Genomic DNA, 27,321 nt, shown 5'->3' on the forward strand with positions numbered 1-27,321 from the left:
CAAATTCTGACTCTGACCATCAGTGTTCTGCAGGGATCAGTGCTGGGACTCCTGTTGTTCGTGATGCAGGTAGAATGATTTGGACAAAAGTGCAAGTGAATAAGTTGAGTTTGCAGATGACACAAATAAGTCCAGAAGACAGTGGAGCAGAAATAGGCCATTCAGCCCATCGAGTCTGCCCTGCCATTTAACTGCGAGCTAATCCAATTTCCCACTCAGCCCCACTGCCTGGCCTTCTCCCTATAACCTTTGATGCCCCAGCTAATCAAGAACCTATCAACCTCTGCCTTAAATACACCCAATGACCCGCCTCCACCACCACCTGTAGCAACATATTCCACAGATTCACCTCCCTCTGGCTGAAGAAATTCCTCCCCATCTCTGTTCAAAGTGGACACCCTTCTAGAAAGGTTGCTTCCCATGGTGTTAGAGTCCAGGGCAATCTTGAAGTTGTGCCCTCTTGTCCTAGATTCTCCCACCATGAGAAACAACCTTTCTAGATCAACTTTGCCCACTCCTTTCAACAGTCAAAATGTTTCAATGAGATCCCCCTTCATTCTCCTAAATCCCAACGAGTGCAGGCCAAGAGCCGTCAAACGGTCCTCATATGATAGTCCTTTCATTCCCAGAATCAGCCTTGTGAACCTCCTCTAAACCCTCTCCTACGTCAGCACATCCTTTCTCAAAGAGGAGCCCAAAACTGCTCACAATCCTCCACGTGAGACCTCACCAGGGACTTATAAACCCTCAACATCACATCCCTACTCTTAGATTACTCTTGAAATGAACGCCAGCATCACATTTATCGTATTCACCACCGACTCAACCTCCAAGTTTACTTTCACACGTTGGTGAGGCCAAATTTGGAGTATTATGTGCAGTTTTGGTCACTGAACTACAGGAAAGATATCGATAAGATAGAAAAAGTGCAGAGATTTACTAAGATGTTGCCCGGACTTCAGGAACTGAGTTACAGCGAAAGGTTGAACAGGTCAGGACTTTATTCCTTGGACCGTAGAGAATGAGGGGAGATTTGATAAAGAGTAATTTAAAATTTTACAAGGGGGATAGACAGATTAAATGTAGGACAGCTTTTTCCACCGAAGGTGGGTGTGATACAAACAAAAGGACATGGGTTAAGGGTGAAAGGGGAAAGTTTAGAGGGAACATGAAGGGGAATCTTCACAGTGTGGAACGAGCTACCAGCTGAGGTGGTGAATGTGGACTCAATTTTAACACAAAACGTTTGGACAGGTACATGGATGAGAGCGGCCCTTCAGGCTGTCCTGCACGAGGAATCCCAGGTCTCTCTGCATCTGGGCATTTTCAGTTTTCTCCCCGTTCAGAAAATAGTCTGTCAATTTATATTTTCTACCAAAATGCATGATCATACACTTTCTGACAAATTGCATTTCATTTGTCACTTCACTGCCCAGTCTCCTAATCTGTCCAAGTCCTGCAGCCTCCCTGTTTCCTCTACACCACCTGCTCTGACACCTAACTTTGTATAATCTGCAAACTTGGCTACAAAGCTGTTCATTCATAGAACTATAGAAAATTACACCACAGAAACAGGCCCCTTTGATCCTTCTAGTTTGTTCTGAACCATTTTTTTTTGCCTGGTCCCACTGACCTGCACCCAGTCCACAGCCCTCCATACTGCTCACATCCATGTAATTGTCCAAATTTTTTGTGTTAAAATTGAGTCCACATTCACCACCTCAGCTGGTAGCTCATTCCACACTCTGTGAAGTTCTCCCTCATGTTCCCTCTAAACTTTCCCCTTTCACCCTTAACCCATGTCCTTTTATTTGTATCTCAACCACCCTCAGTGGAAAAAGCTGACCTACATTTAATCTGTCTATCCCCCTCATAATTTAAAACTCCTCTATCAAATCTCCCCTACGCTCCAAGGAATAAAGTCCTGACCTGTTCAGTCTTTCCCTGTAACTCAGTTCCCGAAGTCCGGGCAACGTACTAGTAAATCTCTGCACTTTTTCTATCTTATCGATATCTTTCCTGTAATTCAGTGATCAAAACTGCACATAATACTCCAAATTTGGCCTCACCAATGTCTTATGCAACTTCACCATAACATCCCAACTCCTGTACTCAATACTTTGATTTATGAAGGCCAAGATGCCAAAATCTCTCTTTACAACCCTGTCCACCTGTGATGCCATTTTCAGGGAATTATGTTCTGTATATTTCAGTGTATAAGTCGACCTACAGATAAGTGGGGTCCCCATTTTCATGGTTTTATCATATATCAGGCATATAAGTCACCACCCCCCCCCCCCCTCCCAATTTTCTGCAAGGAATGTGCTGGAGACTGGTGTCCGGACCTCCCAGCAACAACCTAAACTTTATTACAACATCCCAATCGCCAAGTAACAAATTTGCAAATTAAGCAGCGAGTTAAAAAAATCCTTTGCTTCTGGCCAGGAAGATGCCAAACGGAGCCAGGTCCAAGTCTTCAGCAATGGCTGCAGCTGGAGTCAGTGACGGAGACACTATTCTCCACATCGGGTGCGGTGCCGTCCACATTGCAGAAGTTGCCTCGCTGCTCCAGTCGCTCATTGAAGAAACCATGGCCATGTGTCGGCTCCCGGGCAGGAACAGGGTTGTCAGACTCTACAATAGAAAAATGTCTGGGTGGGTTGTGGCAACGGAGGTGAGGGGTCGGGGAGCAGCAGCGCCAGTGGTGAAGAGGTGTTTTGTGTCGTCGTATACATCAAGCGGTTTTTTTGAGTTGAATTTAAGATCTCATTTTTGTATCTGGCATACAAGTCGAGCACTGATGTTAGAGTGGTTTTTGAGGGTTTCAAGACTTAACTTGGAAGCTGAAATATACAGTGTCTATTCCCAGATTCCCCCTGTTCCACCACACTCCTCAGGGCCCAACTGAAAAAGTAGATGTTTGGCCTGCATACAAAGACTGAAATCAAAATGTTGTGCATGGTGACAGTTTTGTTCTAGGTTGCATCTATTTCAGACTAAATGGCTGGAGCTGAGGAACGGGAAAGGTATGACCACACTCATGGGGTTGTGTTATAGACCATTCAATAGTCAGCAAGAACTGGAGGAGCAAATCTGTAGAGAGATAGCAGACAGCTGCAGGAAACATAAGGTTGTGATAGTCGGGGAATTTAACTTTCCACATATTGACTGGGAATCCCAAACTGTAAAAAGGGCTGGACGGCTTGGAGTTTGTCAAATGTGTTCTGCAAAGTTTTCTAAGTCAAGATACAGATGTACCAACTCGAGAGAGGGCAATTCTGGATCTTCTCTAAGGGAATGAGACAGGACAGGTGACAGAAGTATGTGGAGGGGAACATTTTGGGTCCAGTGATCATAATGTCTTTAGTTTCAAATTAATTATGGAGAAGGAAAGGTCTGGGCCTCGGGATGAGATTCTATACTGGAGAAAGGCTAAATTTGAGGAAATGAGAAAGGATTTGGTTAGTGTGTCATGGGACAGGTTGTTTTCTGTCAAAGGTGAAATTTTGAGAGTACAGAGTTTGTATCTTCCTGTCAGGATGAAAAGCAAAGTTAACAGGCAAAGGGATATTGCGGATCTGGTTCAGAAAAAGAATGAAGTGTCCAGCAGATGTAGGTAACAAGGACCAAATTAAGTACTTGGAGTATAAAAAAATGCAAGAAAAAACTTAAAAAGAGGGTTAAAAGAAGACATGATATTGCTTTGACAGTCAATATGAAGGAAAATGCTAAGAGCTCCTTCAGATATATTAAGAGCATGTGGCGCTATGCAGAGCTGAAGAAAGCACAGCCACCATATTGAGAGTCATTAACGACTGTTTTATTTGAATTTAGCTCACGCCCCTTTAAGGGCAGCAGTAGCTCAGGCACCACGTGCGTGGTGACATCATAATCGCTGCCCAAGGCGCACGCTGAGCGGGAGGTTTAAGTCAGGAAGAACCCCTGACAGTGCCGTCTTCCCATGGCTGCCCCACCACGTGGAATTACATGTGGGGTTTTTCGCCATGAGAGAGTACGCTGCCACACAACTCCCCCCCCCCCCCAGAACCGGATACGCATCCCGCCGCTTGGGCAGGCAGCCTCGGCGCTTAGGCACGGCCGTCTGTACCAGCTGCGATATGTCCACTGTAAAAAGTTTCTCTTCCCCCCCACGTCTAAGGTGAAAGTTCCGCCGGATCACTTTATATGGACCTTCGTATAGGCGCTGTAATGGTGCCGTCTGTGGTCCTCTCCGGACAAACACAAACTGTGCCGAGTCTAGTTCTTTGGGGCGGTGGGACGGCCGGGTGCCACGGCATGATGGGGGTGGAGGGGACAGGGAGGCAAGTTTCCTGTGGAGATCCGCCAGTAGTTTCACGTCCTTGGGTGCGGTGTCAGGTTCTGGGCCGAAGAACTCGCCGGGCAGGGAGAGTGGTGCACTGTATACCAGTTCCACTGACGAGGCTTGCAGGTCCTCCTTGGGTGCAATCCTGATCCCGAGGAGGACTCAGGGCAGTTCATCTGCCCAGTCCGGGCCGGTGAGTCGGACCATGAGTGCGCACTTTAGGTGCCGATGAAACCTCTCCACCAAAACTTTGGATTGCAGGTGGTAGGCTGTGGTGTGGTGGAGTGTAACCCCCAAGAGTCTTGCCAGCTGGGCCCAAAGTGTGGAGGTAAACTGGACGCCCCTGTCGCTGGTGACGTGCGCCGGAACACCGAATTGGGCGATCCACTGAGTGACCATGGTCCTAGCACACGTTTCCGCAGAAGCTTCTCTGATCGGGATGGCCTCGGGCCATCTCGTAGCTTGGTCCACCACCGTAAGGAGGTAGCGTTCTTCTCTGGACACCGGCAAGGGACCTACGACATCAACGTGGATGTGCTGGAACCTCCGCACCGATGAGTTGAAGTGCTAGATTGGGGCCTGCATGTGCCGGTGGACCTTGGAGGCCTGGCACCTGGTGCAGTTCCTAGCCAGCTCCGCCACCTCCTTCTTGAGCTTGTGCCACACGAACCGCTCCGCAACCATCCGCACAGTAGTCTTCACCAAGGGGTGAGCAAGGTCGTGGACTAGACTAAAGATTCTCGCCCTCCACAGTGGTGGGACTACCAGACGTGGACTGATGGAGACGTCACAGAGTAGCATGTCCGGGTTGTTGGGCAACTGGATGTCCTTGAGGTCAAGCCCCGAGATGGCGGTCCGGAGGGCTTGTGTCTGCGTTGTGCTGCTGGGCCTGGGCTAGCTGTGTATAGTCAAAGCCGGGGGTGAGAGTGTGGATGGACGGGCACGAGAGTGCGTCTGCTACCACATTGTCCTTGCCTGCCCTGTGTCGGATGTCGGTGGTGAATTCCGACATGTAAAGGAGGTGGCACTGTTGCCTGGCTGACCATGGGTTCTTGGCGATCGCGAGTGCCTGAGTGAGGGGCTTGTGGTCTGTGAAGACCATGAAGGGTCTGCCCTCCTGGAAGTAACGGAAATGGTGGATGGCCAAGTACAGCGCCAGGAGCTCCCGATCAAACGCGCTGTACTTGAGCTCCAGCGGGCACAGCTGCTTACTGAAAAAGGCCAGCGGGCACCATTGTCCATTAATCCATTGCTCCAGAACACCCCCAACCGCCGTGGTTGAGGCATCCACCGAGAGTGCAGTGTGTGCCTCCGGGCATGGGTGCAACAGCAGCGTCGCGTTGGCGAGGGTTTCCTTTGTTGCCATAAAAGCCCTGTCTGCCTCTTCCGACCAGGATAAAGTCTTTTCCTTTACGGCAATCAGTGCGAACAGTGGATGCATGGTACGGGCGGTGCCAGGGATGAACTAATGGTAAAAGTTCACCATCCCCATGAACTTCTGCAGGCCTTTGAGGGTGGATGGTTTGGGGAAACGTTGGACGGCCGCCACCTTCTCCAGTGCCGGAACGGCCCCATCTGCCGAGATGGTGTGTCCCAGGAACTGCAGTGACTACTTACATGGTGTCCAAGCGTACGGAGTGGAACGTGTGGCCGTTGACCAGCCTCTTGCCCTTCATATTGACCAGCAAGCCATGAGCCCTCAGTAATTCGGCCCCCAACAGCACGGTGCCCACTGAGGCCAACACGAACCTCCAGTGGAATTTTTTATTTGCCGATCTGGATCTGCACCCTGTAGGTGCTGTAGGTCTTGATTGTGGAACCATTGGCCGCCCACAGGGTTGGACTAGGAGATTGGGTGCGAGTCTCTAGCGCTGTGGAGGGTAGGACGCTCAGCTCGGCCCGCGTCCACCAGGAAACGCCGGCCGCTGGATTTATCGGTGACATGAAGGAGGCTGTTCATGTGGCCAGCCGTCACAGCCATCAACGGTGGCTGGCCTAGTCGTTTCCCTGGAAGCTGCAGGATTGGTGGCACTTTGGGGCTTGCACTCCCCAGCACTGGTGATAAAAGCACCAGATGGAATGGCTCTCCTCTGGCTTGTGCTTGGGGGAGGCTGGTTCCTGGTTGCAAAACCTGGTTGAGGGCTGCCTCGTTCTCCCTCTTCATGCGCGAGAGGGCATCCGCTTGGGCTGCGATTGTACGTGGGTCTGCGAAATCTTCGTCTGCCAGGAACAGCTGGATATCCTCTGGCATTTGTTCGAGGAAAATCTGACGGAAGAGGAAACAAGGCTTATGATCCTCCGACAGGGTGAGCATTTTGTCCATTAGCGCTGATGGGCTACGGTCCCCAAGCTCATCCAGGTGCAAGAGCCTGGAAGCCCGTTGCTGGGGGGTGAGCCCAAATGTCCCCAGGAGCAAGTTCTTGAGGGTGGTATATTTACCCTCAGCTGGAGGATGATGGATGAGGTCATCCACCCTGGCTGCTGTTTCTTGATCCTGCACACTCACGACGTGGTAGAACATTGTGGCATCTGCTGAGATGTTTCTGAGGTGGAATTGCACTTCCACCTGCCCAAACCATGTCTGCAGGCGATGGGTCCAGAAGTGGGGTGGGGGGGGGGGTGGAAGCTTGATTGTCACAGCGTTAACTTCAGCCGAATCCATCACAGAGACCAGAAAGACGTCTGGGCTCGTCGGGGGCACCAATGTGGCGCTATGTGCAGCTGAAGAAAGCACAGCCACCACATTGAGGGTAATTAACGACTGTTTTATTTGAATTTAGCGTGCGCCCCTTTAAGGGCAGCACTGGCTCAGTCTGCCTGAGGCGCACGCTGAGCGGGAGGTTTGAGTCAGGAAGAACCCCTGACGGTGCCATCTTCCCGTGGCTGCCCCGCCACGTGGCGTTACATGCGGGTCCGGTTCACCATGAGAGAGTGCGCCGCCACAAGCTAAGGTACAGAATTAGTCCTCGAAGATCAGAATGGTCAGCTATGCATGGAGCCAAAAGGTTTGGTGGAGATCACAAATGGATTTCTTACACCTGTATTTAGGCGGGAGACACACTGCGTTAATAGAAATGAGGCAAACAAGGAGTGAAGTCAAGGACCACCAATAAGTGGTAATTCTGCCTGGCCCGCAGAAAAAAAGGAATCTCAGGGTTTCACATATGTACTCTGACAATAAATCTGAAGCATTTAAATTGTAAGAAACAAGTTTGGTATCTCTTCAAAATGTAGATTTGATAAAATCATCTGAATGTAGTAGGTGTAAGGAATTTGTATGTTCTCCCCATGTTCTGTGTGAGATTTCCATGGGAGCTCCAGTTTCCTTCCATCCCCTGATGTGTACAGGGTTAAATTTAAATGTTTTAAGTTGTATTTTTTATGATGTTATTTACAGCATGGAATAAACTGATTCCGCCCATTTAAGCCCGTGTTGCCCAATTACACCCCAATTAACCTACAACCCTCAGACATTTGAAGGGTGGGAGGAAACCGGAGCTCCCAGAGGAAACCCACGGAGAGAGCGTCCAAACTCCTCACAGACCGCGCTGGATTAGAACCCCGGTCGCTGGCACTGTTACAGCGACATACTAACCATGTCGCCCAGGCTGTAAGTTCATTGGGTCTTCTGTGTGGATTGCAGAGAATCATGTGGCCTCCCACTCTGAAACCTAGTTGTGAGTCGCATCATCTGCCAATCAAGGTTGGACTCTAGCCACCCATTAGTGCTCACCTTACCGCTGGCTCATTTAAATGATTCAGTGTCATCGGTGGTCAGACACCCAGCTCAGAACACGTGGGACAGTTTTCTCTCTCTGCTCCTTGGTCCTGACTACTAGTGCTGCTCTACTCTACACACATAAATGTGGACGTCGCTGGAGGGATATTTATGTAAATCTGCTCTGTGGTCCTGGAGAAACGCCATCTCATCTTTACTGTTTGAGCGTGGCATGAACGATAAATAGAGGTGATTTGACGAGTCAAAGGTCAGGTGTGTACTATACTTAGAGTGGGGCCATAGTATTTAATTTGGCAAGACTTAACATTGAACCAACCACCCCCCACCCTGTGGGTACAGGGAACCAGGAGTGTGCGTTTCAGTCCCTGTCTGTGAAGTGTGTACGTGCAGGAGAGTGTGGTAGGGGTAAGCAATCATTGGTATCAAGAAACCTTGTGTGCGATGTGCCTGCTTATACTGATAGGGTTTTTGTCTCGTACCGTGTCAAAGATAGATGGCCACTGGTATCGAAGTCCAACCTGGGGTTTGATGTGAATGCTTATAGAGCTATTAAGTAGTAATTAGGTATCGTTTGGACTCTTCCTCTGTTTGTCTCCCATGTGTACAATAAAGTTACCTTTGATTGTGACACACTTGTGTCCAGACTTCTCTCTCTCTCTCTCTCTCTCTCTCTCTCTCTCTCTCTCTCTCTCTATTAAAAAAACCCATCAGACCTTTTGGCCTCTTGGACCTGTTTCAGGAATGCTACGTGTTCTGACCTTGCTATCCCTCTTCAGGAAAGAAAGAGAATGTGCAAGAATAGAGGCAAATGCGACCATGAACAAGCTATTTGTGCCAGAAGAGATTGCTGCTGAGGAGCGAGGCGATGGGGGGAGTGGTACGCCGTACAGTCTCATCCCTCAGGTGCAGCAGGTGTGCAGAGTGGTCGACGGCTTCATCTACGTGGCGAACGCTGAAACAAGGACAAGTTCGTACATCTCCTTGACAGTGCTTTCACTATTGTTGAGTAGACTTGTTGATGCACGTGTTTGATTCCAACAAGTATCCAAATGCAGGGAAATACCCGTTATCCAGAATTCAAGCAACTGGGGAATGTATTGCAGAAAATAACTAGGTAGAAAACACGGAAGTTTAAAATTAGCATTTACTCCTCCCCCGGCATTGCCCCAGTGGTTGGTTAGCCAATCACGCAACATGCAATCTCAAGCAACCAGTAAGTTCAGTTATCCAGTCCCCAGAGGTACAGGGGGGTGGGGGGGGGGGGGTTACTCTATTTCTCAAGGCACAGATAATTGAATTATTGGGGAACTCAGGGTTATGGGGAAGGGGCTGAGTCCACCATTATTGAGTGGCGTAGCAGGCTTGACGGGCCAGATGGCCAACCCCTGCTCCTTTCAATGTGGTCTTACAGCACGGTAACGGGCCCTTCTGGCCCACGAGTCCGTGCCACCCAATTACACCCAATTGACCTACAACCCCCTGATAGGTTTCAAACAGTGGGAGGAAACTGGAGCCCTCGGGGAGAACATACAAACTTCTGTCAGTCAGTGTGGGATTTGAATCCTGGTCCCAATCGCTGGCGCTGTAACAGCGTTGCTGTAAATGCTACGCCAACAGTGTTGCCCTATTTCTAATGTTCTCTTCACCTTGCTATTACAGAGAATCATCAGTACATTTGTCTCTTCTCACAACTTTATTGATAAATCTGCATTTGTATCAATTTGATGAGCTGTTTTTGTTCCCTATCTTGACATCAAACAATCCCAGACCAGGTGAAGCTAAGGTTAAGTACAGAATAATGGCTGCTCTGCTCTATTCTATTGAACATTTCGGGGGGGGGCTGGTGGGGTGGGAGTGCAGAGTCGACACAGAATCAAGTCAAGTTTATGGTCATCCGATTGCACAAGTACAACACCGTTCTCCGGTCCTCGGTGCAAAACATGCAGACACTGCATACGTACAAATATTTCATCAATATAAAAAGATAAATAAATAAATATAGTTTTGTACAAATGAGCATCTCGGAGGGTGAGTGTGAGCAGTTCCTTTGGTCGTTCACCCTTCTCTCTGCCCGCGGGAAGAAGCTGTTCCTCAGCCTGGAGGTGCTGGCCCGACGGGAGCAGCTGAAAGTTGCTGTGTGCGGGGTGCAAGGGATCCTCAATGATTTTGTGCGCTCTCTTCAGACAACGATCTCCATAGATCACGTCCATGGGGGAGGAGGGAGACCCAATAATCCTCCCTGCCACTCTTACAGTCCTGTGGATTCACCAACAATCCATTTCTCTGCACCAACCGTACCCACATTGTGATGCAGCCGGCCAGGATCCTCTTGGTGGAGCTCCTGTAGAAAGTTGACGTATCAGTGGCCGGTAGCCTTGCCCACTTCAGTCTTCTCAGGAAGTGCACTTGCTGTGGCACCTTCCTGACAAGTGAGGAGATGTTGAGTGGCCACGATAGGTCACTAGTTCAATGAACTCCAAGGAACTTGGTGTCTCCACTCTCTCCACTACAGAGTTGTTGATGTGTAGTGGAGGGTGGTCGTTCTTGGTCCTCCTGAAGCTCACGATCGTCTCCTTCATCTGGTCCGAGTTGAGACTCAGTTTGTGACCCCCACTCCATGTCACGAGATTTTCCACCTCTTCTCTGTAGTGCGACTCATCATTGTTGCTGACGAGGCCAACGACTGTTGTGTCATCTGCAAACTGTTGGAGCTAGATCTGGCGATGCAGTTGTGGGTCAGTAGCGTGGACTGGACCAGGCTGAGCACACAGCCCTGAGGTGCGCCAGTGCTCAGCGTGACGGGTCTTGATGTTCTGCTACCATCCTGGACAGGCTGTACACAATCCCATCACATATTCGTAGGACGGGAAAGCAGGTTAGACACAAAATAATTCCCTACACCAATTCTCACCATATGCTATGATGGTGAAGGGTTTTGCTTTGAGTTGCCATCTTCGTTCTGACATGGGAGCTAGGCCAGTAGCAATGTAATGCCAGATGTTTTCTGTCAAAGTTTTGCCCATAGTCCAACACTAGAAGACAACGTTTAAGTTTGGGGGGTGGGGGTGGAACCATAGAACCATGCACATAGAAACAGGCCCTTTGGCTCTTCAGGTTCATGCCGAACAATTATTCCCCCTAGTCCCACTGACCTGCACCCAGTCCATAGCCCTCCTTATCTTTCCCATCATGTACCTGTCCATATTCTTCTTAAAAATTGAAATTGAGCCTGCATTCACCACTTCATCTGTCAACTTGTTCCACACTCTCTCTCAGAAGTTCCCCCTAAACCTTTCCCCTTTCACCCTTAACTCATGTCCTCTTGTTTATATTTCACCTAATCTCAGTGGATAAACTCTAACTACATTTACACTGCCTAGACGCCTCATAATCTGTGGGCTACTATTTTATACAGCGTGGGGAGTGCCTGGAACAGGCTGCCAGGAGTAGAGGTGGCAGCAGGAACGACAGTAATGTTTCAGAGACTTCCAGACAAAGGTGTGAACATGAAGTGGATGGAGGGATATCGATCAGGTGCAGGCAGAATTTTAACTTGGACATCAGGTTCGGCCCAGATATGTGAGCCAAAAGGCCTGTCCCTCAAGAACACTACAGCACAGAGGCCCTTCTGCCCATCTACTCTGTGCAGAACTAATATTCTGCCAAGTCCCATTGACCTGCACGTGGCCATAGCCCTCCATACCCCCCGCATTCATGTACCTGTCCAAATTTTTCTTAAACTACGTTCTCACTTCAGCTGGAAGCTCATTCCACACTACGACCACTCTATATGAAATGTCACCCTTAACCTGTGTCCTTGAGAGATCCTGTCTCACCTACCTTTGATGATCTCCCACCACCACCACCCCCCCCCCCATCAACATGATCTACTGGGATCGTTGTCTGAAGAGGGTGCACAAAATCATCGAGGGCCTCCTTCCACCCCGCACACAGCATCTTTCAGATGCTCCTCTCGGGGAAGAGACACAGGAGGATCAGAGCCAGCCCCACCAGGCTGAGGATCAGCTTCTTCCCACGGGCAGTGAGAATGTTGAACGACCAAAGGAACTGCTCACACTAACTCTCTGAGACTCTCATATTCATGGAACAATATTTATTGATGTGAATGCTTGTCCTGCATATGTATCGTTTGTCTGTATGTGTGTTATGTCTGGTTGTGTGTCTGCATGTTTTGCACCGAGGACCGGAGAAGGCAGTTTCGTTGGGTTGTACTTGTACAATCAGACAACAATAAAGTTGAGGATTCAGTTGAAAAAGCCTACTAACATTTACTCTATTACCCTCATACTATCTACATCCCTCTCAGTTCTATGTTCTTCAAGAATGATATCTGTCCGTTGAAATTGTTTGACTTATTTTTCAAAACACCAAGACCAATTGCATCTCTTACTTCAGTCAGGATGTCCAGGACTGACAAAAATAAAGTTGTAAGGAGAGCTTTTGGCACATGGCCTTCATAAATCAAAGTATCGAGTCCAGGAGTTGAGAAGTTTTGGTAAAGTTGTACAAGATCCGGGTGAGGCCAAATTTGGAGGATTGTGTGCAGTTTTGGTCACCAAACTACAGGAAAGATTGAAACAGAAAAGATTTACAAGGATGTTGCCTGGACTTCAGGAACTGAGTTACAGGTAAAGGTTCAACAGGTTAGGACTTTATTCCCTGGAGCATAGAAGAATGAGGGGAGATTTGATAGAGGTATTTAAAATTATGAGGGCGACAGATAAAGTACACAACTCCGATTTTCCAAAATTAGATTCTCCGAAGTCCTCAGTTATCCAAATTTTAAAAATCTTTTAGGATAATTGAGGATATCCAAAACAAATCAGAATTCCTTATTTATCCGAAATATTTTCGGAGCCAAACTGACTGGGAACGTCAGACTCCCTGTGATGGCAGCAGACCTTGGGGCTCTTGGCAGCAGCGCTGACCTCAGAATCCCGGTGTCAGCAGCAGAGATCAGGGTCCCAGCGGCAGATCGGACCTCGGGGTCCCAGCAGGAACAGGGACCTTGGGCTCCCAGCGTTGGCATGGACCTCGGGGTCCCAGCAGGAACAGGGACCTTGGGCTCCCAGCGGCAGATCGGACCTCAGGGTCCCAGCAGGAACAGGGACCTTAGGCTCCCAGCATTGATGTGGACCTCGGGGTCCCAGCAGGAACAGGAATCTTGGGCTCCCAGCGGCAGATCGGACCTTGGGGTCCCAGCAGGAATAGGGACCTTGGGCTCCCAGCATTGGCGTGGACTTTGGGGTCCCAGCAGGAACAGGGACCTTGGGCTCCCAGCGTTGGTGTGGCCCTTGGGGTCCCAGCAGCAGATCGGACCTCGGAGTCCCAGCAGGAACAAGGACCTTGGGCTCCCAGCGTTGGCGTGGACCTCGGGGACCCAGCAGGAACAGGGACCTTGGGCTCCCAGCGGCAGATCGAACCTCGGGGTCCCAGCAGGAACAGGGACCTTGGGCTCCCAGCGTTGGCGTGGACCTCGGGGTCCCAGCAGGAACAGGGACCTTGGGCACCCAGCGGCAGATCGAACCTTGGGGTCCCAGCAGGAACAGGGACCTTGCGCTCCCAGCATTGGCGTGGACCTCGGGCTCCCAGGCAGGATCTGGACTCTCAGGCTCCTAGTGTGAGCAAGGTGTTGGGGATCGGCAGTGGCCAGCATTTTTTTGGTGAGAATTAAACATTATTTTAATAGATAAAAAGCCTTCCCTTGTTGTTTGTTGTTGTTTAAACTGGTAGAACTGATTTTCTGTTGTTACTGGGCTGTTTTTAAAAAAATTACCAGTTCTCCAAAAATAACCCAACATAGGCCCAATTTCAGATAATCGGAGTTGTACTGTAAATGCAAGCAGGCTTTTTCCACTGAGGGTAGGTGAGATATAAACCAGAGGACATGGGTTAAGGGAGAAAGGGGAAAAGTTTAAATTTTAGACGTATAGCACAGTAACAGGCCATTTTAGCCCATGAGCCCATTCCACCCAATCACTCCAATTGACCTACAATCCTAGGACATTTTGAATGGTGGGAGGAAACCCGAGACCCCCGGGGAAAACCCATGCAGACATGGGGAGAACGTACAAAGTCCTTACAGACAGTGTGGGATTCGAACCCCAGTTCTGATCGCTGGTGCTGTAACAGCGTTGCGCTAACTGCTACGCCAACTGTTCTTCAGTTATGGGGAACATGAGGGGGACCTTCTTCACACAGAGAGAGCTGCCAGCTGAAGAGGTGAATGCAGGCTCAATGTTGACATTTAAGAAGAATTTGGACAGGTACATGGATGGGAAAGGTATGGAGGGCTGGGAGTGAGTGCAGGTCAGTGGGACTAGGCAGAAGATCCTGTTTCTGTGCTGTAATGTTCTTTAGTTCTTTGGCATGACTTCCTTTGTATAAGGACCTGAAAGCCATGAGTTTCTTAAACTTAACTTGTACTCTCTCCTCAGAACACAATCGAAAAGAGGAATTTCTCCAGATCCGGGCAATGATCGATCCAGCTCTTGGTCCTGCAAGTCGCCCACTCCTGGTGTTGTGCTGTGTTTCCCAGCCTGGCCTGCAGCAGATACCCTGCGTCCACATGTCACACCAGCTACAGCTATCTCTCTTGAATGTACCCTGGCTGGTGAGAGCTCATTTACATTATAAATGAAAACCAAAACCAAACTATAAGATTTATTAAGTTATACAGTTATTAGAAATCTGAACTGAAAATGGTAGAAACACTAAGAGAGTCTGGTAGGTTCTAGCGAGGAGAAGCAGCCTTAGCCATTTCAGATGCTATGGTGCAGGGACCCAACACCCCTGAGCGTAAAGCCCTGTTAAAGGTAGTGGACACAGCCCAGGACATCACAGGCAAAACCCTCCCCACTATCAGGGATATCCACAGGGAACGCTGTCGTCGGAGAGCAGCAGCAATCATCAAGGATCCACACCACCCAGCACATGCTCTGTTCTCACTGCTGCCATCAGGAAAGAGGTGTTGGTGCCACAAGATTCACACTACCAAGTTCAGGAACAGCTCCTCCCCCCTCCACCATCAGACTCCTCAACCACAAACTCAGTCAGGGACTCGTTTAAGAACTCTTTTGCACTTTATTGATTTTTTTCCCCTCTGTATTACACAGATAGTTGTTTACATTTCTTTATTTGTTACACGTGTACATTGTGTAGAGTTTTTTTGTACTACCAATAAGTGGTAATTCTGCGTGGCCCACAGGAGAAAGAAACTCAGGGTTGTATGTGATGTCATATATGTACTTTCTCTGACAATAAATCTGAAATCTGAAAAGATTTGGGCTGGCACACAGTTGGCCTAACAGTTAATGCAATGACATTACAGCGCCAGTGATCAGGACCTGGGTTCGAATCCCGCGCTGTCTATAAGGACTTTGTTGTTCTCCCCATGTCTGCGTTGGTTTTCCCCGGGGGCTCCAGTTTCCTCTCACCGTTCAAAACATACTGAGGTTTGTAGGTCATTTGGGTGTAATTGGGCGGCACGGGCACATGGGACAAAGAGCCTGTTAACCGGAAACATCAACTCTTCTTTCTCCACAGATACTGCCCAACTTGCTGAGGTTTTCAACATTTTCTCTTCTTATTTCATTTTCTGATTCTGCTTTTGATTTTAATTTTATTTTAAAACCTGGAGATGCTGAGAATCTGAAGCAAAACTAAATCATGCGGGAAATGCTCAGTTCAGGCAGCGCCTGTCACACTTTCATATCAAGGATCCTTCTTCAGAAAAGTGAGGGCAGAAGCGAGGTTCAGAGAGGGGAAGGATAGAACAAAGTCTGTGATGGGGCGGTGTCGCGGACGCGTACTAACCTGCGTCGGGAGCAGTGCCAGTCACCGCCGGTGACGTATCCGGGGGAGACGCAGGAGTTGTAGAGCGGAACAGGGTGGGGGGCCTGCAGACACTGTAATGGACTGCAGGCGCAAGAGGGGGAGATTAGGAGCACAGAGATCACCTGTGTGGCAGAGAGCCAGTGAAAAGGTGAGGGGGTGGGGGTTTGGCTGGTTGGTGTTTTGTGGGAGGAAGAGACAGTTGTCATGGCTGAGAAAAATAAGGAAGGTCGACTCCATTTTGTCCTGAAGAATGAGTGAGCGTGCTCTTTTGATTGTGTGCACACTGGGCAACTTAGAGCTACTACAGTGGAAAGCAAAGGTGCTGAAAGAATAATTACTTTTAAAACTGGCTGTTAGGGACAGAAGAGAAAATGCGTGCAGGAGAGAGAAAAAATGGGTTATCTGATTTCCAGGTTGAGTCGGTGGTGAAGAAGGTAAATGCGATGCTGGCGTTCATTTCAAAAGGAATAGAATCTAAGAGCAGGGATGTGATGTTGAGGCTTTATAAGGCACTGGTTAGACCTCACTTGGAGTATTGTGTACAGTTTTGGGTGCCGTATTTGAGAAAAGACAGGCTGGCGGGGGAGAGGGTTCAGAGAAGATTTGCTAGAATGTTACTAGGAATGAAAGGGTCAGCATATGAGAAACATTTGTCGGCTCTTGGACTCTATGGTTTGGAGTACAGACGGATGAGGGAGAAGACAGGATGGAGGTATTTCGAATGCTGAAAAGCCTGGACGGAGTAGATGCAGCAAGGTTGTTTTCCGTGGTTGGGGAGTCTCGGACAAGGGGGCATAATTTCAGGATAAGAGGGCGACAATTTAAAACAGAGATAGTCTTTAGTCAGAGGGTTGTGAGTCTGGAATTTGTTGCCACAGGCGGCTGTGGGAGTGAGGTGGTTGACAGGTATTTGATTGGTCAGGGCATCAAGGGTTACGGGGAGGACAGATCAGCTTGTGATGGAATGGCGGGGTAGACTCGCTGGTAAAGGTTCCATTATTCCATCTAGAATGTAACATGCATGAAATTCTTTAACTGTGTCCACCATAAGGAAGACACCACTTTGTCCAGTACCACTCGCAGAAATGAGACCCCAGAGGGGAACGAGCTTGCAACCCCTGGTTTACAAGACCAGTGTTCTAACCACTGAACTATTGGAGCCTCGATGGCCAATGGGCCTGCTTCTGCTCATATATCTTGTGGTTTATTTTCTCCAGGATTGGGACTAGTATCTGACTGATGAATTGAAAGGGTGAACGGCAGGTTGTCTCATGGCGTACAAAAGAGGAGAAGACAGAGTGAATGCAGAGTAGGGGTATTGGAAAGCAGAGGTGAGGGGGATATAGATTTAGCAGGAACTTGAGGGGTAACTATTTTCACACAGAGGATGGTGAATTTATGGAAGGGGCTGCCAGAAGAGGTGGTTGAGGTAGGTACTATTGAAATGTTGGAAAAAAAACTTGGACAGATACGTGGATAGGACGTAGAGGGAGATGAGCCAAACGCAGGCAGGTGGGACTTGTGTAGGTAGGACAGTTTGGTCAATGTGGGCAAGATGGGCTGAAGAGTGACAGAGTCAAGGTGGAGGGCCAGTAGTTTGGCTTTCCCCCAGGGACATCGTTTGAAAAGTTCTGGCATGCACCTAATGTCGCCCTTTCAAGCCTACCAGCAGGCAGTGGGCAGGCAGGAAATGGGCTCCCAGGAGTGGTTGCACCACTGCCGCGACAGTAAAAGTCCACTTAAATCGTAGGAGCACAGGGCGGGGGATGCAAATTCGTATAGAGGTGCTGTTCGTTGCCCTCAGTGCTGGGCCCGGCTTGGCGTCCCGGGTGTCGTAGGCTGTGGGGGGGGAAGGGAGAACACATTTCAGTACCGGTGTCCCACAAGGAACCGCCTTCCCAATAGAGTCCAACACCCGGAGGAGGCTGTCATGCCGCAGCTATTAATGACAGCTGGCCATGGCGTTGCCTGGAAACATGCAGGGTGGGCGGCATCGATGGGCCCCCGCACCTCATCGTTGATGGTAATAATAATATGGCTGGGTAGGGGGTCCAGTTGCCTCTCCGTCTGCTGTGGCCTCATTTCTGGCTGAGGTCAGGCTTGGCGATCTGTTCTACTGAGGCGGCATTTTCTTTCTTCGCTCTCCTCAGCACATCCGCCCGGGCTGCGACTTTCCTCGGGTCGCTGAAGTCCTTGTCAGTGAGCAAGAGTCCGATATCCTCAGGCAGCTGATCCAGGAAAATTTGCTCAAAGAGCAGGCAAAGCCTGAGCCCCTTATCAAGTACGAGCATCTCGCTCATGAGGGCAGATGGGGCCCTGTCCCCCAAACCGTCCATGTGCAGCAGACAGGCGGCGCGCTCATGCCGTGAGAGCCTGAAAGTGCAGGTTAGTAGGTCCTTGAGGGCACCTTATTTGCCTTGCTCCAGGGAGTGCCATAGGAAACCGACGACCCTCACTGCTATGTCCTGGTCGAGTGAGCTCACGACATAATAGCAGTGTGAATCGTTGGTGGCGGCGATTTGTTGAAGGTGGAACTGGGCCTCGGCCTGTTTGAGCCACACGTGTGGCTGAGATGCTCAGAATGTTGGCCGCTTTAGCGAGACAATGTAAAGATCTACTTGATCCATCGTCTTCAGGTCCAACTGCTGGTTGGACCTGCCGGGGTTACTAATGTAGCATGCGCGCTACATGAGGTGTGGAGTAACAATGACACAGACACACGGTCAAGTCGAGGGCGAAGACTGATTTATTGCTCTTCCAGCTCTGTTTATATTCACTCCCTTCCTCTGACAGCAGGAGTGACATAATCGCAGCACCGACCTCTGACTGGCCGGTGTTCCCGCCGTCACCCGCCGTTTCCCGCCATGCGGGAGGTCACCCGGGATGACGTCCATTGGTTCCTGCGGGGCCCTCGCGATCGCTGCGTTCGCCAGCCATTTTGTGAGCCGGGCTGCAGCTTGGTTCGGGGGCCGCTACAATACCGTATATACTTGCGTAATAGTTGGTACCTTGTAATTCTCTCCTAATTTTGACCCAGGCTGCCCGCCAACCAGAGCTCCCGATGTCCTGACCACGGGTCCTTGGTCCAGCTGCCCAACCACCCGAGCTCAGCGCGGACCTACCACCTGTTCCTGGCTGTCTGCCCCTCTGAACTCCCAACACCCTGACTCTTGCCTAGGCCCCAGCTGCCCACCCATCCAGGTTCCTAATGGCGCAGTCAAAAATAGCATGTGTGCACTAGTTGACCCGCTAAATTTTCCCCTAAAATTTGGACCACAAAATTCGACTATTTCACATGTGTATGCGGTTTTTATATGTGTGTGTGCACAGTGTTCTGGAGAAACGCTCTTTCATCAGATTGTATATGTAATAAACTTGAACTTTTGGGGAATGTGACCTGCAGATACCAGTGGATGGCATGGCCTGACCTTCAAAAGACCTACTATGTAGCGTCACACAAGAGATTATTAAGCATCAAGAGCCCATTGCAGTTAAAGTGGCAAGGATGGAAGATGAGCCAACAGAGAGAGGACAGTAGAATTAATAAGACATTTCACCCAGCTTTTTAGATTGATGACATTTCTCTGAATAAGATGCTTTCTATCGGCAGATGGAGGAATGGTTGGGCCATGCCTTCCACAGTAGCTCCCAGTGCAGGGGAAAGCTAGTCTCCCCGGCTCGTCGGCTGAGTGGAACTTTGTGCTGTGGGTTTCTGTGAGGGGCGCTGGACACAGTGGTGACTCTCTGTCTGCCTTACGGTAGACCAAAGGTTAAAGATTTCATGCATGTTACATTCTATATATAATATTAAGTTACAATACAGGAGCCTTCCCCTTTCTTACCTTTATTTGCCCACAGCCTGGATTTGTAGATCATTACTGCCATCGAGTGCAAGCTAACAGCACTTTCCTTTGTGATTATTTGATCAGGCACAAGATTGCGACGCAGAGACTCTTGCTGGCTTTCTGGAAGGCATCGAGTGGATTCTTCGGGAACTGGGGAGATTGTGAAAGGGACCACTGGGACTTGATACAGAAGTGGTCCAGAATGAGGAATGATGTCAGATCCAAGACACCCATCTATCCTCCATCTCTTGTTGGAACAAACTACTCTTGACACTATCCATATAATCAAGCAAAGGGGTTGGTATTAGAACCTTAGAACAATACAGTAGAGAAACAGGCCCCTTGGCCCTTCGAGTCCATGACAGTCTATTTTAATTTTCTTTTAAAAAATTCGGTCGTACAGCGCAGTGACAGGCCATTTCGGCCCACAAGCCCGTGCCGCCCAATTTACACCCAATTAACCTTCAAGCCCTGGTACGTTTCGAACGGTGGGAGGAAACCGGAGCCCCCGAGGAGAACATACAAACTCCTTTCAGACAGTATGGGATTCGAACCCTGGTCCCAATCACTGGCGCTGTAACGGCATTGCGCTAACCGTTGCACCAACTTTGCCACCGTCCCATTGCCCTGCACCTTGTCCTTAGCCTTCCAGACCTCTCCCATCCATGTACCTTTCCAAATTTGCCTTAAATGTCAACATTCACCACCTCAGCTGAAGCTTTGATCTTGTGCCTTGGACCACCTTTTCTATTGGACTATGAAGTATTGGTAAATATCTGTGAGTGGATATTAGTCATCTTTATGAGTACTTAGTGCTGTGATCACTAATTAATAACAAGCAGTACCTCAGATGGAAACAGTGCACAGTTCCTTGGAACGCAAGAACAAGGAGCAGGAGTTGGCCGTCAGGCCCGTCGAGCCTGCTCCATTAATCACGACTGATCTGATGATCGGCTCATCTCCACCGGCCTGCCTTTCCCCATATCCCTTAGTTCCCCTACTATCTATAAATCTATCCAACCTTGCCTTCGATGTATTTACTGCGGTCCCCTCCACTGCTTCCATGGGCAGTGAATTTCACCGATTCACCACCCTCTGGGAAAAGCAGTTCCTCCTCATCCCCATCCTAAATCTACTGCCCTGAATTCTAGTTCTGGTTTCCCCAACCAATGGAAAAACCTACCTCTATATTTTCTATGCCTTTTAATATTTTATATACTTCTAGAAGATCCATAGAACCATAAAACACTACAGCACAGAAAACAGGCCATTCAGCCCTTCTAGTCTTTGCCAAAACATTTTTTTGCTAGTCCCACTGACCTGCTCCCAATCCATAACCCTCCAGACTTCTCCCATCCATGTATCTATCCATTTTATTAAAACGAGTGAGCCTGTATTTACCACATCAGATAGCAGCTCGTTCCACACTCCCACCACCCTCTGAGTAAAGATATTCCCCCTAAACCTTTTCCCTTTCACTCTAAAGCCATGTCCTCTCATATTTATCTCTCGTAATCTAAGTGGAAAGAGCCTATTCGCATTTACTCTGTCTATAACCCTCATAATCTTGTCAACCTCTATTAAATCCCCCCTCATTCTTCTACACTTCAAGGAATAAAGTCCTAACCTATTTAATCTTCCCCTGTAACTCAACTCCTGAAGACCTGGAAACATCCTAGTAAATCTTTTCTGCCCTCTTTCAATCTTATTGATAACTTCCGGTAGTTAGGTGACTAGAACTGCACACACTGTTCCATAATTGGCCTCACCAATAACTTCAACATAACATCCCAACTCTTGTACTTTGATTTATAAAGGCCAAGTGCCAAAAGCTTTCTTTACAACCCTGTCCACCTACGCTGCCATTTGCAGGGAACAATGCACCTGTATCCTCAGGTCTCTGCTCCTCCATACTCCTCAGTCCCCTACCATTTACAGTGTACGTCCTTCCCTGATTTGCTCTTCCAAAATGCAACTCCTCACACTTGTCTGCATTAAACTCCATCATCCATTTACTGGCCCAGTCTCTCAGTTGGTTCAGATCCCTCTGCCAGCTTTGAAAATCTTCCTCACTGTCCACAGCGCCTCCTATCTTTGTGTCATCAGCAAACTTGCTGATCCAATTTACCTCGTTATCTTCCAGATCATTGATATAGACAACAAATAATAATGGTCCCAACAGCGATCCCTGAAGCACACCACTATTTACAGGGCTCCTGTCTGAGAAGCAACCATCCACCACTACTCTCTGGCTTCTCCAACACAGCCAATTAGGAATCCAGTTTACTACCTCTCCTTAGATACTTAGTGTCTTAACCTTCTGAACTAACCTCCCATGTAGGGCCTTGTCGAAGGCCTTACTGAAGTCCATGCAGATAACATCCACAGCCTTTCCCTTCATCTTCCTTCTTGGTAACTTCCTTGACAAACTCTACAAGATTCATTAAACACGACCTACCACGCACAAAGTCCTTAATTAGCCCATGGCTGTCCAAATACCTATATATCCTATCTCTCAGAACTCCTTCCAATAATTTACCTACTACTGATGTCAGGCTCACTGGCCTACAGTTACCTGGTTTACTTTTGGAGCCTTTCTTAAACAACGGCACATGAACTACCCTCCAATCCTCTGGCACCTCTCCTGTGACTAAGGACATTTTGAATCTAGCTGTCAGGGCCCCTGCAATTTCAACACTTATCTCCCTCAAGGTCTGAGGGAATATCAGATCTGGCCCAGGGGATTTGTCTACCTTTATTCACCTCCTCCTCCTTAATCTCCATACGTTTCATGACCCTTCTATTTGTTTCCCTTCCATCCATATGCACGATGCCAGTTTCCTGAGTAAATACTGATGCAAAAAAACTGTTTACGATCTCCCCCATTTCTTGAAGGCTCCACACATGGTTGACCACTCTGATCCTCTAGGGCAATGGTTCCCAACCATTTACTTTCTACTCACATCCCACTTTAAGTATTCCCTATGTCTTCAGTGCTCTGTGATTAATAAGAGATTGCTTAAGGTGGTATGTGCGTAGAAAGAAAAAGTTCAAAAATCACTGTTCTAATCATTCCAAATTGACTCGTTATGTGCACAGTTTCATAACTCCAAAGGAAATGGGCCAATGAGAATTTTTCTCAACCAAAATATTTCAGTAACAATTGGGTCTAGAGCAGAGATTCTCAACCTTCCCTTCCTATTCACATACCACCTTAAGCAATCGCTTACTAATCACAGAGCACTTATGGCCTTGGGATTACTTAAAGTGAGATGTGAATGGAAAGAAAAAGGTTGGGAACCACTGCTCTCGGGGATCAATTTTATCCCTCATTATCCTCTTAATGTACTTGTAGAAACCCTTCATATTTACCTTCACATTATCTGCCAAAACTCCCCCATGCCTTCTTTAGTATTCCCTTACATTTTCTATACGCTGCAAGTAGCTCATTTCAAAAAATATTATTGAGCATCGCAGGCGAGATTTATTGCCTCACTGTTTAAGGGAGGTGCAATATTCTAGTAAATTTTCTCTATACTCTTTCTATCTTATTGATATCTTTCCTGTAGTTCGGTGACCAAAACTGCACACAACCTCCACATTTGGCCTCACCAATGTCTTATACAACTTTTTCATAGCACCCCAACTCCTGGACTCAATACTTTGATTTATGAAGGCCAATATGCCAAAAGCTCTCTTTACAACCCTGTCCACCTGTGGCGCCACTTTCAGGGAATTATGTATCTGTATTCCCAGATCCCTCTGTTCCACCGCACTCCTCATTGCCTGACCATTCACTGCGTACGTCCTTTCTTGGTTTATCCTTTCCAAAATGCAACACCTCACACTTGTCTGCATTAAATTCCATCTGCCATTTTCCAGCCCATTTTTCCAGCTGATCCAGATCCCCCTGAAAACCTTCTTCACTGTCTTCAACGTCTCCAATCTTAGTGTCACCTACAAACTTGCTGATCCAATTTCCCACATCATCATCCAGATCATTGATATAGATGACAAACAACAATGGTCCCAGCAACGATCCCTGAGGCACCTCTAGTCACAGGCCTCCAGCCTGAGAAGCATCATCCACCACTACTCTCTGGCTTCTCCTGTCCAGCCATTGTCAAATTCATTTATTACTTCACAATGAATACCAAATGTCTGAACATTCCTGACTAACCTCCCATGTGGGACCATGTCAAAGGCCTTACTAAAATCCATGTAGACAACATCCACAGCCTTTCCATCATCAACTTTCCTGGTAACCTCCTCAAAAAATTCTGTCAGATTGGTTAAACACGATTTTCCAGCTACCCAAATAATTGAATATACGATCTCCTTGAACACCCTCCAATAATTTACCAACTACTGATTTCAGTGTCACCGGCCTATAATTTCCAGGGTTACTCTTGGAGCCTTTTTTAAACAACGGAACATGAGTTATCCTCCAATCCACTGGCACCTCACCCCAACACATACTTCTGATGCCTGTCCTGTCTCATTCCCTAATAGGAGATTCATTATGTACCTTTAACCCATGCACTAAGCTCATCTGCTTTTCCTACAACTCTCCTTGCATTGATACCACATCTCAGGCCACCACAGTCCATGATGAGATGGATTCTGACCATCGAGGGCTAATCATTATTTCCAACTGATAACCAAACCGTCAGCAGATAAAACTTCAGTCACAACATCATTTTCTGGTAAAGTCAAAGCACAGCACAGAGGAAGGTTATTTTGCGATCGAGTATGCCCCTCTTTCGCACAACTAAAGATGCAAGTGGGTAAGATTCAAGACTATTGTCATGTAATAAAAGAGAAAAATATGATATTACACAAAATTTCTTTTAGTTCACCGTGCGGCAGACAAAGATTCGCCATCAGCAGAAATTGCCCGGCGCCACTTACAGTCAGAGAAAGAGAAGCAAAAGAGTCCCTTCAGAGTCACTGAGTATCCATGGATTCACCTCCAGCAGTCCCTGCAGCCTTTAGTCCAAACTCTCGGCAACCCGAGCTCCAGATGCACACCTCTGAAACGATCAGGAAGCCTCCAGCACCCTCATATCTCCGTTCCAGTACCGGGTACTCATCAACCAGTCACAAGTTAGTCTCCACCACCCTGCAGCCTAATGCGAACCCTTGGCCGCAGTCGCCAGCAGCCCACAGCCTGCATGGGTTCCTCGCCTCAAGTCACCAGAAGCTTGCTGCCTGTGTGTTCTTCAGCCGCAGTATCCCTCTGCTTCTCCCTCTCAAACTTGGGGTGGGGGGGGGTCTTCCTGTTTTCGGGTGCTCTGCTTCCCCGGGGTCTGCAACCCCTCCCAGTTGCTGGTGTCATCTTGGGTGGTCACAGGATTTTAAAAATTAACCACCTCCTTTAATGGGTTGTTTAAAGCCTAACTCTCTCACCTGAGTTTCAAGACCTGCAGGTCTGATTGCCCAACTACAAGAAGCGCGTTATTAAGGGTGCAGAAAAGGGTGAGGGTAGGTGAGATTAAACCCAGAGGAGTTAAGAATGAAAGGGGAAAAAGGGCGTGTGGAACGAGCTGCCAGCTGAGGTGGTGAATGCGGGCCCAGTGTTGGCATTTAAGAAAAAAAGTGGACAGGTCCATGGTTGCGAGAGGTATAGAGAACAGCGGGTCCAGGTCAGTCGTGCTAGACGTAATAATAGTTCAGCACAGTCGTGTATTTTCCCTTTGAAAACATGAGAGAAATGGGAAGCACATCCTTATTCATTTGAAGAATGCACCAACTGGAACTCCCCACAATGCACACCGCGTCCCAGACATCACCCGTGTATGCGCGATCCCAGAGCACTCTTCCCCCTCAAACAAATGTTTTATGCTTACTGGTAAATAATTATAGCGTTAAAATGAACTGCTGGTATTACAGAGAATTTAACCCATGTTAACACTGCAGAGAATTTAAATACAACTTCCACTAATCATGGTAACTAAAGATCCTGCAGTACTGGAAACATGCAAAATCTTAAAGTCGACACCCATAATTTTTGAGATGTATTGAATAAAGTCTTTAGGTCACCACACTTAGTCTTTTAGATGTACTGGAGGGTGTCTTTCTCACTTCCTCTGGAAGTCAGCTCCTCTGGAGCAGATGACTTCTTCTTGCTGGCTGGCATGACTAGCTGTTTGTCCAGTATTTAACCAGCATTTTGCTCCTGAGCCACCGGTACTGGGGCCCCATCATCATCTGGTTGTGCCCAAACTGGGTAGTCCTGGGAAACATCTGCAATCAGAATGGAGATGGAGTTCTCGATTGGTCTTAACTGGTTGATGTGTCATTTCCATATCTTGTCCTCCACTTGTACCAAATATGAACATGGACGTAGTTTCTTTGGGAGCATGCATCTTATCGAGGTTTCCTTATTCTCTCAGTAATCCCTTACTAATACTCTTTCTCTGATCTCCAGAGCTCTTGTTCGTTTACTCAGGGATGTCAGCCGCTGAATACAAAGCCCGAGGTTTGTGTGCACTGCAGTTAGTTGGTTTCTCAAGTTGTGTCCAAAGATCAGTTCTGCCAGTGTTACAAGCCCAAAGGACCTCAAAACCCAGCAGCAATAGACATTCAGCAAGTCAAGTAGTTTTTAAAACAAAAGTTGTTTTTAAATCAACTTTAAACATGAAAATAGAATCAAACTTTAACTTATCTGTATACTTAACTAACCCAAATTAACCCCCTTCTAATTCTAAGTGCACGTGTATGTAATGTGTGTGTAAATTTAAGAAAAGTTCTTTGGTTCACAGTTCAATCTCACTTCTCCTTCCCAAGTTCTCTGGATGCAGGCAATTCTTAGACTGCACAGAATTTAACAGGTATAAAGTTCACCAGACTTTGGTGCTTGAAAGGTAAATGTTTACTGCTCAGGAAGGTTCTTGTAGGGTTTGCACAGAGAGATTTGTTGTTCCAGGATTTCCACAACTGAGGTACCACCATTAGTCACCTCAATGTCTCGCTGATGAAACTTGCCCCATCAGGGTTCTCCAGATGGTAACCTCTTTCTTTCAGGCTACCACAGAGTTCCTTTCACACACACACACACACACACACACACACACACTGGCTGAGAGAGTTTGTCTTCTCTCCCTCTCTCTCCAACTGCCAGGAAGCTCATGTGACTCTCACTTGCAAACCCCCCACCTTCTTTAGCAAACCACAGGAATTATACTTCTCTTGGTCAAGCTGTTGTCTTAGATAAACAAAACCCAGGAGTGACCTTCCTGTGAGCACACTGTAGGTACTTTTAAACAGCCAGTTTGTCTCCTCCAAACAATAATCTATTCATTTCATGACGTCATTTCAATTAGCACCTACTTGTGAAATGTGCATAAAATTCTCCATAGTTTTTGCAATGTTCCTGAATATGAATTCTTCAATATTTCAAATAAGATCTGTTTTAAAATTTGTGTATGTATGTAACCCACTAATCTTACCAAATTCCTCCCAATATTTATCCATTACACCGGCATGTGTTTGGTAGTGGAGTGCGGCGGTGTTCTGAATGATTACAGAAAGTCTGCAATTTTATGATTCCATGT

General features: G+C 47.9%; 1 protein-coding gene across 2 annotated transcripts in view; it reads left to right on the plus strand.

The window, feature by feature from the left end:
• fbxo4 (F-box protein 4) overlaps positions 1 to 27,321 on the plus strand; it is a 102,134-nt gene that overhangs the window by 23,687 nt on the left and 51,126 nt on the right. The window contains exons 5-7 of one of the 2 annotated variants that reach the window (XR_011339927.1): positions 8,840 to 9,030; positions 14,522 to 14,697; positions 19,850 to 20,062. Coding sequence is in view for 1 of the 2 variants with exons in the window: in XM_069884094.1 (XP_069740195.1) it covers positions 8,840 to 9,030; positions 14,522 to 14,697; positions 19,850 to 19,930 (448 nt within the window). In the remaining variant the exon portion in view is untranslated. Of the gene's footprint in view, positions 1 to 8,839; positions 9,031 to 14,521; positions 14,698 to 19,849; positions 27,317 to 27,321 lie in introns of those variants that run through there. The other variant, XM_069884094.1, reaches the window with a different exon arrangement.

The sequence above is a fragment of the Narcine bancroftii genome, chromosome 1 (genome assembly GCF_036971445.1).
Source record: "Narcine bancroftii isolate sNarBan1 chromosome 1, sNarBan1.hap1, whole genome shotgun sequence".
NCBI lineage: Eukaryota > Metazoa > Chordata > Chondrichthyes > Torpediniformes > Narcinidae > Narcine > Narcine bancroftii.